This window comes from Ovis canadensis, chromosome 3, assembly GCF_042477335.2.
Source record: "Ovis canadensis isolate MfBH-ARS-UI-01 breed Bighorn chromosome 3, ARS-UI_OviCan_v2, whole genome shotgun sequence".
In the NCBI taxonomy this organism is placed as follows: Eukaryota; Metazoa; Chordata; class Mammalia; order Artiodactyla; family Bovidae; genus Ovis; species Ovis canadensis.
This window is the reverse complement of record NC_091247.1, coordinates 19,304,951-19,315,931: the sequence shown is the minus strand read 5'-3', so window position 1 is coordinate 19,315,931 and position 10,981 is coordinate 19,304,951. Positions and strand designations below refer to the sequence as shown.

Sequence of the window (10,981 nt, the reverse complement as noted above, 5' to 3'; positions counted from 1 at the left end):
AGTTGCCCTGACACAAATGGGATCTTAGTTCCCAAGACCAGGGATCAAACTCGCGTCCCCTGTATTGGAAGGCCGATTCGTAACCACTGGACCGCCAGGGAAGCCCTTCCTTGTATGTTCTGTTATGTGGGAACCACGCACAGCTGGGTTGGGGGTATGCCTCTCCCACAAGTTTCTAGACCACGAATCCGAGAGGTGCAGGCCTACCTAGGGTTTTGCCTTTTTCAAAGTCCAGAAAGATCAACACCCTCATCCTCTCCCCAGGGCTAGTGAGATTATCTCTATTTCAAAGTCCTGCTTTGTGCAGATGTTTTGGTTCTAACTCCTCCCCTAGTGCCGATCAACCCCTCCCAGCTAACTCAAGGGTGTTTGGTCCTTTACCCTGATTTCTCTAAGGAACCAACAAGAGAGATTGTTGATTCCTTAAAGAAACCAACGGGGCTCTTCCAAGCAGTCTCCCAGGGTCACTGTCTTTGTTTCCAGCATCTGAGAATCTCCCTTTCTGAGGAAGTCAGCAGACACTTAACTTTTATCACTGGGAGGTGTCTGAAGCAGGAGGGTTTTCAGGCACCATCTTGCTGGAGCCACACTTTAATCTTTAGAGCCAAACTATGGTTTGTCCAGTAGTCATGTACAGGTGTCGATGAGGGTTGGACACGACTGAGCAGCTTCACTTTCACTTTTCACTTTCAGGCATTGGAGAAGGAAATGGGCAACCCACTCCAGTGTTCTTGCCTGGAGAATCGCAGGGATGGCGGAGCCTGGTGTGCTGCCGTCTATGGGATCACAGAGTCGGACATGACTGAAGTGACTTAGCAGCATGTGCAGGTGTGAGCATTGGACCATAAAGGATGTGCGGTGAAGAAATGTTGCTTTCAAACTAGTGTTGGAGGAAACTCTTGAGAGTCCCTTGAACAGCAAGATCATACCAGTCAATCCTAAAGGAAATCAATCTTGAATATTCATTGGAAAGTCTGACGCTGAAGCTAAAGTTCCAATACTATGGCCACCTGATGCGAAGAGTCAACTCATTGGAAAAGACACTGATGCTGCGAAAGACTGAAGGCAGGAGAAGAGGGCAAGAGAGGATGAGGTGGTTGGAAGGCATCATCGACTTAAAACTCAGACATGAATTTTGAGCAAACTCCAAGAGCTAGTGAAGGCCAGGGAAGCCCAGTGTGCTGCAGTCCATAGGATTGGACACAACTGAACAAGGTGGTTGTAGTTACTGAATCCACTCCAGGGAATGACTGTACCGAGGGTACACCAGGAGGAGGAGCCCCCTCTACAGAAGGGGATGGGGTGGATAGGATCCAAGCAAAGTCTTTGCTGGTCTGAATGGGCCAAGCCATGCAATTGTGTGGCCTCAAAGCTGCGGTCACTCACTGAGGAGCTGGGATTGTCTTGCTCTGAAGTTAAGACAGTATCAGGATCTTAATCCTACTGAACAGCTCCCTGGCCAGAAAGGGAAAGTGAAAGTCGCTCAGTTGTGTCTGACTCTCCGCGACCCCATGGACTGCACAATCCATGGAATTCTCCAGGCCAGAATGCTGGAGGGGGTAGCCTTTCCCTTCTCCAGGGGATCTTCTTGACCCAGGGATCGAACCCAGGTCTCCCATGTTGCAGGTGGATTCTTCACCAGCTGAGTCACCAGGGAAGCCCAAGAATACTGGAGTGGGTACCCTACCCCTTCTCCAGCATATCTTCCCAACCCAGGAATCAAACCCAGGTCTCCCACATTGCAGGCAGATTCTTTACAACTGAGCTATCAGGGAAGCCCCTCCCTGGCCAAAGGGCACTTATAAATACCATCTCTGCAAGAAGCCAGTCCTCAGGCTGGATCACAGGCCAGGCGATGCCTGGCAGGCAAGGGGAGGCTCCCACCACTATTATGGCAGCCGGGCTGGGCCACACCAAGGGAGCAGAATCCCAGGGATCAGGAGTGACTAAATGTGCCTCCTACATAAGTGCTGGGACTCAGTACATCTGGAGCCCAATCAGAAAGCACATCCAGTGAAACCGAAAGTGGGATCCAGGTTACCAGGTGTTTTAAAGCCCATGGGTGATTATAATGCCCACCAGCACTGAAAACCACTGGTTTGAACCATATAAAGTCCATCCCAATGTCAAATGTTTCAGACTCTCCCAAGGTAAACTCAATGGGGGGTGTATCTGAGGGCTCGGGCGGCCACCATAGGTGGGTCGCAAGAAAAAACATGACCTTGAGCTGCCTGCTTGGAGGCTAATAGTTGATGGTCCTTAGAGCACAGCTAGCTGCCTGGAAGTATGATAGTGCTTTTGGGGTAAAAGGCAAAGCTCTCCACTGAGACTCCTCCAGGACACAGAACACAATTCTACCCACTCCAAATGCCAGCACAAATTCAATGGCATCGACCAGCCACTCCAAGGGCGTAATCCTTGGAGGCTGTGTGATAAGGTAGTTATCTCTTGTGACTTTGTGGACTATATCTCACCAGGCTCCTCTGTCCATGGGATTCCCCACCCAGGGACTGAATCTACATTCTGCATTGGCAGACAGATTCTTTACCACTGAGCTTCGAGGGAAGCCCAAGCTCCAAGACAGGAAGTGGCTAAAATCTGTGCCTCCTAAGTGAACATTCTTCATAGGAGTACAGGGAAGGAATCTCGGTGCAGTGAAGCAGAAAAAAAGCAGTTGGGAAGGCTCATCCCAAACCCGCCTCCACCAGGGAAAGCAGTCTCCACTCCTAAATGCTACCCCCCGACCAGCATCCCCGCGGCTGTCTCCCCTGGTTTGGCTCCAGAACTGCATCTCATCTAACTGGGATTTACTTAGGCACCCAGCTTCCTCCTGAGGGGTAAACCTAACCTCACAGGGGCGACTTTGTCCTCTCACCCACCTCTGACATCTGAACAGTGCCCGGCGGGGAGCCTGCCATTTGCTCAATGAATGACTGTACATCACCAGTGGGGACACAATGAGTAATTTGTTAGTTTAAGGACGAAGAGGTGAAGGGAAGTGGGATTGCCCCAGGAAAGGGCACTTACAGACAGTAAATGTGTAAAAGAGGGACAGTCTGATAGGGGCCAGCAAAGAAAAACCCTAGTCCAGGAGACTCAGGCCCCAAGAGGTGGCTCGCCTGAGACTGTGAGCCAAGTTCAACTCCCTTGCTCCTGGTTTTACAAACCCGCATGCAGTTCGGCAGATGCTTTGGGGCATCACCTTTCAAGTGAACCCGTTTCCCACACCTTGTGCTAGAACAGCCACAACAAAGCCCCCTTCCCAGAACTGCAGAAAGCACATGAACCCCTATGCAATATTTATGAAATACTTTCTAGTTTTTTCTTCCTGGATTGAAACACAAATGTTACCAAGGAACTAACACAAGAGCAGTTTTATTGAAATCACTGAACACTTGTGCAGTACTCAATATTAGGATTTTGAGACGTTTTAGACAAAATCTGTTTCCCTTTAAACGGATGAAGAAACCGGATCCTAGTTGGTGGAAGTTATGCTTGTATCACACAGCTAATGGGAGGTAGAATCCTAAAATTTGCTTCCAACTTCCACCTGTACCTGACCATGCCAGCTAGTGTTTATTTTTGTGTTGCCTAAGTTTAAGGACCATACAATCTGGATTAACTTTACAACAATAATTTAAGATAGAGAAGGATCCCATATTACAGAAAATTTTAAATCAACTATTGTACCATTTATACAATGAAGGTAACTGACAATGGGACAGGCCAGTGGTCAGCCAACACACAACACAATGTGTTAACAAACAGCCAAAAGATTGATGAGTGCCGCTTATTTCCTTCCATGTTACATCTTGCCTTTTTTGGAGGAAGGAATAAAAAGGCAGATTGATTCAAACCAGCCCTATTAAATATACCAATTAAGTTTATACTTTCTTTTCTGAAATTAATATGAGTGGAACATGTATTAATTATTCACATAACACTAGTTTTCTATTGCCGTTTAAGAATCCAGCAGATGATGCTAAGGTTTAAGCAAATCCTAGAAGTCATTGCACTGAATGGTAACTACTCAATTATGAACTGGAAAGTAATATTGGGTAATTATTTCAAAGTATAAACTACAGATATAATATTTAAAAAACATAGATAGTATAAAACTTTTCTAACTTAAAAGTATAAGTGGTTAAGTCAACAGTACCTACTTACAAATTTCACAAAATCAGAATAAACACTCAACTTTTAGGAGGGGATATTTCAGTCCTGCCTTTACCACTTAATAGGAGAAAGATCTTATATAGGTGGGTCCTTTCATTCAGGGGTGATTTCAAAACCAACTTACAATGTTAATATTATATCTTGGATCCCTGCTAAGAAGACTCTTCAAGGATCTTTCAAACTAACTTGCCAAGTTGAGGAACATACAATTTGAGAAACTAAATGATACAGCCCCTCCCGCACACCCAGGTTACCTACAGTGAGCCTGGATCTGAACTTTAGTTCCTAGAGATCTCTCATCTCTTATCCTGAGATACTCAACCTGGGCTCTAGAGCAGGACACCAACCTGTGTTCTAGAGGGCACCACCTGGCTGATATTAATACCTAGGCATGCACAGGATTGAGTCAAAAAGCGCTTCAATTCAATTCATTCAAGAAAAGAAGAAAAATAACATGCTTAGTTTACATAGGCTTAACCTACTCTGGTCACCTAGTAAATCTTGAATTGACTCCCACTACTGGTAAATAGAATACTTTTATATTTGGTGCAGAAACCAACAAATTTAGGTAAAATCAAGCCTTTACCCTGACAGTTCAAACTATGTTTATTTGTATGTAAAGTGCCAGTTTTATATACAAATCATAAGTAAACTTTAAAATCTGCTCAGAAGCAGTGAGTCTGATGTCTTCCTACAGCCTTGTGGTGGTTACTCTTTATAATCTTTCCGGATCAAACTTGCTGGATTCCTTACACTTGGAGGCCAAGAAAGTGGCTGTTAAGACCCAAAGTAAGTCCTGTTCAGCTAGCCTGCTTGCAAAAGCCAAGCACAGACAAGATCTTTCAAGAACCCGAGTAGCTTTCGACTACTTTCCATCTAGGTGACCCCACTAGCATTAACAGGATTGATTTTGAGGTAGCTACACAGTGCTAAAGATGCCATTAGTAAACATGATGGACAATTCATGGTGTAGCTCGTTGATATGGTTCAAGTGGCTGATTTTTTTCTTTTTTGATGAGAAGGAAAAAAAAATCAGCAAGGTAAGAGCACGTCTTCAGGTCACTTAGAAGTCGGCATCCAAGGTAAAGGAATTCTCTGTCGGACTTGACATCACTCCCATTCTCTGATACTCGCCTACTCTCTTCTCAAAGAAGTTAGTCTTCCCCTCCAGTGAAATATTCTCCATAAAGTCAAATGGATTTTCTACTTTGAAAACCTGAAAATGTTCATAGCAAAACATAAGCACAGAACACTGGTTTCAGAAAGGACCAGAGGGCTACCCACAATACTTTACCTTGCTAAAGCCCAGCTCCAGCATAAGTCTATCTGCCACGAACTCGATGTACTGCTTCATCAAAGTGCAATTCATCCCAATGAGCTTCACAGGCAGGGCCTCTGTAAGGAACTCCTAGGGGCCAGAGCATAGCTTCTCAATAAAACGGAAGCCTTAAGAGGTCTTCTAGTAAGCACAAGGCCTCCCCGTGTTACCCACCTGTTCTATCCTAACTGCATTGACGATTATTTCCTTTACTCTCTGTTCCGAAGGTTTGTGCAACAGGTGTTTGAACATCAGGCAGGCAAAGTCACAGTGCAAACCCTAGAAGAAAAAGGTTTAAAGTCACCAACAGAGCAGTAGAATTCTATCATTAACGTGGAAGAGGAAACTGTGTTAGGCTGGCATTCTTGTAAGACATCCTGTGTGGTCAGACATTTCAAAAGTCAAGGGGAAGATGACTCAACTGCTGTGTCACCTAGGCAGGCTCGGGCCCCACGAGACAGGTCTGGTCCTCACTCCTCTGTGGTTGCCAAGGAGTGGGAGAAAATTTTTCTCAGCATTCTTCCTTCCTACAGCCCCGAGCTTTAACATTCACCACCACTACTTCCAGCAGGAAAGGCAAAACTCTGAATAGGCTCGTTAGTTTTTAGATTTATAACCTAATGTCTGGAAATTCAGTAATAGTAATGCAATTTCAAGTGAATCAAGTCTGCAAGTCTTAGTGCATTCAGGGAGGGCTGGCATGCTGCGATTCGTGGGGTTGCAAAGAGTCGGACACGACTGAGCGACTGAACTGAACTAAATTGAACTGAATGTTGGGAGTGGTTTCCCTGGCAGCTCAATGGTAAAGAATTCACCTGCCAATGCAGGAGATGCAGGTTTGATCCCTGGGTTAGGAAGAGCCCCTGAAGAAGGGAATGGCAACACTCTAGTATCTCTTGCCTGCAAAATTTCATGGACAGAGAAGCCTGGCGTGCTACACAGTCCACAGGGTCACAGAGTCAGACATAACTGAGAACACACACACCCAGATAACGCTGATGGGAGTTATACAGAACATCTGGGCACCTTTACTTTCCTCTTTGGCATTTTAACCCAAGTGCATTCAAAGACATACTGGACCTGAATGGATTCAGAGATGTTCGCCAACTAATTTTGAAGTACAGAAGGATCACCCAGAAGACCAGGTAGAAATAATATTACTTCCCCTAAAAAAAATTCCATAGATAGGGAAATACCTATGTATACTGAGAATATGAGCAAAATAATTTCAGCAAATTATTTCATTCTCTGCCAAGATGCCTATGGTTGAACCCACATGTTAAATGTGCATTTAAGGCAATCTCACAGCTTGGGTTCCCTTCAGTGAACATGGGGTTGTAGGTGTTTGGGGTGTAGGTCAGCCTATTATCTGAATTAGACCCACCTCGTCTCTGCTAATAAGTTCATTGGAAAACGTGAGGCCAGGCATCAGTCCTCGTTTCTTGAGCCAGAATATAGACGCAAAAGAACCGGAAAAGAAGATGCCTTCCACTGCAGCAAAGGCTACCACACGTTCTCCTACAGTTAAAAACAAAATATTTCTGTATCTGCCTGTGTTCATAGGAGCAAACCAGTAAAATCACTTAGAAAATGAAGCTCAGCGGTAAGTAGGGGCAAAGTCCCTTACCATATGTAGCTTCTTTGTCCCCAATCCAGCGCAAGGCCCAATCGGCCTTCTTCTTCACACAAGGCATCGTCTCAATGGCATTGAAGAGAAATTCCCTGGTAGGCACACACAGATGATCAGTCATTCTAGCAAAGACTTCTAGTATCAGCTTCTAGGTAAGAGCACTGGGACCAAGACCAATTTGGGACTCAAACTGAAATGTTTTCTTTTTACTAGCTTGCTTTTCCCTCAAATGTTTTAGAAAAAATATCAAAAATCCATTTGGTTTATGTTAATAAAATTTAGGTATTCATTAGTTCATACTGAGCCCCACAACCTCAGTCTATCAAGAGCATTGATTGGTTTCATTATTTCAAGTTCAGGTCATACCCTCTTCCTACCTGTGCCTACTTTGGGAGTCCAGAGATTCCCCAGCCTGTCCCAGTGAGCTTGTTTTCATCAGACCTTGGGCTCCTTTTATTCTCTTTCCTTGTCAACCTGGGTCTTGCCTCTCCCTAGCTTTCAAAGCTCAACCATCAGGCCTTTCTGATCCCTCCCTTCTGGTAATCTCCTCCAATCATGCCCTACCTTTACTATCTTTTTTCATTTCTGTCTCATTTCTGTCTGCAAACATGTTCAAACATTTTACAACCCCACCCTCCACACCCGCAGAGCTTCCTCCATCCTGCTGGCCTTCCAAGTCATCACTCATTTTCCCTCTTCACTTTCTTCCACATCATCTACAAAAGGCTATTCCTCAGCTTCACCACTTCTGTTCTACACAGGCTCTTGTCCTGAAGCTGACTTTAGTATCCAGACTACTCAAACGCCTATTTCTAGTGTTCCCCTCCTCTCCAGTCAATCCTGACAATGTAAAATAGTCCCTACGCTACTCACATTTCTCGGTTACTCCCCAACATATACCATCATTTCAGGCAAATTGCTGTGTGCCTGAATTAATTTCATGGTTCACTGCTGCCTCTGTGCTATTTATTATATAATTCCTCCATTTATATTCCTAGGTCTTATTTTCTATATTATGTTGCAAGCCCCTTAAGAGGCTGGTTTTATCTTCAACTTTGTATCCTCTCCCCACTCCACCCTGTACCAGCCTCACACTGTAGGTTGACAGATTTGCCAGACATGAAAACTATCTAACCTAAGTTTTAGCTCATCAGACAGTCTCTTGGAATGTTTTTTCAGAAGGCATTAGATTGGATGTTCATTAGTATGTTTCCAGCTCTAAAAGGATGGAGTAACCTTATAACTGTTTTTAGCAACGGACTAGTAAAGTGCATTTAGGCCTGTTCTTAAGAGCAGACATGACCATGGGTGCTAGGAATTTCTTTGACTTGCTCATTTTAGAGTCATTTTCCTATCCCTACACAATTTCAAAAAGTAACAACTAGTAATCCTAAATATGTTGGCATATCACCACCCAAATACTCACCTTTCTTTGGAATCTTTAATGTAAGTGTCAATGAGGAGACTATACATTTCAGAATGTATGTTTTCCATGGCAATTTGGAAGCCATAGAAACAACGAGCCTCGGTAATCTGAACTTCTTGGCTAAACCGCTCCACCTAGTGGTAAAACATAAAGATCAGTTTAAGGAAAATCTACCAGCAGCAGCTCAGTCAGTCAATGAACACTGGTTGCCTCACACTTCCTTTTTTGTATCATTATAAGCTAGACATAGTAATTCATTTCCATTCATTCCAAGGAGGATGCACTCAAGACATATATGTGACCAGTTATTAAAAAAAACAACAAAGCCACAAAAAGGAGAGCAAATAGATAGTTACTAGGGTTCTGGATCTATTACTATCACTTAATATTGTCTTAACATTGTTTCTCTACAGTTGGGGGAAAAAATACCATAAGGAAGAAATAACTGCAAAGTACACTATAGAACAGAAAATGCCATAGAATATAAATCCTGGTTTACAGATATATATATATATATATATATATACCCATTCAATGTGCAAAATTTTAAAAGACAAAAAAGAGAATTGTTAGTTCTCTCATAAATCTTGAATAAAGGTACTTTTTCGGGGGTGAGGGGCAGATGGGGGGGAACTCACCAAGTTTTCATTTACTATGCCATCACTTGCTGCAAAGAAAGCCAGCACATGGGAAATAAAATATCTCTCCTCAGGCTTCAGGGCTTCCCAGTGCTGAATGTCCTTGGAAAGGTCCACCTGAAATACAAAAGTTCACGAAGGGTTCAAGCCGGCAGGACCCTCACACGTAGGCCTAATTGTTCAACTTTAATAAGTCTACTAGCACCACCTGATTTATATACTCCTCATTCTGCCAATTTGAACATCTCATGTCCTGAGTGAACAACCATTCCAAAGAGGGACAGAGAGGGCAGCAAAGCATATTTCAAACATGTTATATAGCCGGCCCGGCTGGAGTCTTCCTCTAGAGAGGCAATGGGCAAAGGGTCTTTTAAGTCTCTTAGTTGCTGCATCTGATTACCTCCTCAGCTGTCCAAAAGGAAGCCTCAGCTTTCTTATACATCTGCCAAATATCATGGTATTCGATAGGAAAGATGACAAAGCGGCGGGGGTTTTCCCTCAGAAGTGGTTCGTCCTCCACACTGGGGGCAGATAGCTTAGGATTCTGTTGGGGGAGAAAAAGGGAAAAAAAAAAGTTAAGTATAGGGCGAACCATGAAACTGTCATTTTTTTTTCAAGCAGAATACCTCCAATGATCAGAAATTTCATGGGGCTGAATATAAGTCGGTTGTCATACTTGGATTCTATAGGAGTTTAGGGAAATAGGAAATGTCCAGATGTGCAGTGGTGCTGGGGAGGGAACAGACTTTGGCGGGAAAGCAGCGCGCGCCCGGGAGAGGTGGGTAGGGTTTGAGAGCAGACAATGAGGCTTTGGCGCCAAGCAGCCTCCGCCCGCACCTCCTCGCCTGCAGCGCCCCCTCGCCGGGCGCCCCCGCCGCAGCCCACCTACTCACCGGCTCGGAGGGCTCCTGGAAGATCCTCCTCGCGGTCTTGCTGGCCAGCACGCGGGTCCCACCGAGGGAAGGGGGCTGCAGGGAGGCGCGTGGTCAGAGGCCTGCCCGCGCCCCCACCCACCCACCCACAGGACCCTGCCGCCCTGCCCCCGCCCCCCGCGGCGCTCACAGTGTTCTCCTTGTCTGCTAGGCTGAGCCCCTTCAGGGGCGAGAGCTGCTGCTGCTGCGGGTCAGCGATGGTGGCGAGCGGGACGCGGACGGAGAGCATGGTGGCGAGAAGGTCAGTGTGACAGGGGCTGCGCGCGAGTCCCGAGAGCCCCTGCACGGCCCCGCGGGGGAATATTTAAAGCTCCGGGCACCGGCCCAGTGGGCGGGGACACTTCCCCATTGGCTGGATCCCGGCTGCCCCGCCCACCCCACACAGATTCAAGCGCTGCGCGGGAGCACAGGCTGACCCCCCAGTCCCTGCCCTACCGGGACCCCCCGGCACCTGCCCCTCCCAGGCCTCTGGGGGGCCGCGGGCGCCGCCGCCCGCCTCGCCGAGGGCCTAGTCGCACAAAGGCTGTAGCCCCTGTGCGCTCCGTGCGCCCTAGCGGGCGCGCAGGCTCTCGCGCGCGTCCCCGGGACGGTTTGGGATTGAATGAAGCAACGCGATTGGAGCCCGCCAGCCCGCGAGCGGGAGCGAATTCCCCACCCCCGCGGAGCCCCACCTCTCTGAAGACCTCTCTGGAACCCGGCTCTCGGTTCCGCGTAAATGGTTTTTGCAGATGAGCTTGGTACGGAGGCCCTTAAAACGCCCCTGGCTGCGAGGGAGATGTGGCTGCGGCGATCTGGATACGTGTGTGTACCCGGGTGGGGGTGCCAGGTTCCTGAGGTCCGGCAAAGGAGGGGGCTGGCCGG

General features: G+C 46.5%; 1 protein-coding gene across 1 annotated transcript; it reads right to left on the bottom strand.

The window, feature by feature from the left end:
- Positions 1–3,359: 3,359 nt before the first annotated feature.
- RRM2 (ribonucleotide reductase regulatory subunit M2) lies at positions 3,360–10,728 on the bottom strand. The gene is made up of 10 exons (XM_069582595.1): positions 10,251–10,728; positions 10,082–10,156; positions 9,589–9,732; positions 9,189–9,305; positions 8,551–8,684; positions 7,122–7,216; positions 6,879–7,012; positions 5,669–5,773; positions 5,471–5,584; positions 3,360–5,392 (listed from the first exon to the last, which is right to left on the bottom strand). Exons 1-10 carry the CDS (start codon positions 10,347–10,349, stop codon positions 5,240–5,242), a joined length of 1,170 nt encoding a protein of 389 aa, XP_069438696.1. The 5' UTR covers positions 10,350–10,728; the 3' UTR covers positions 3,360–5,239.
- Between the last annotated feature and the right edge of the window lie 253 nt (positions 10,729–10,981).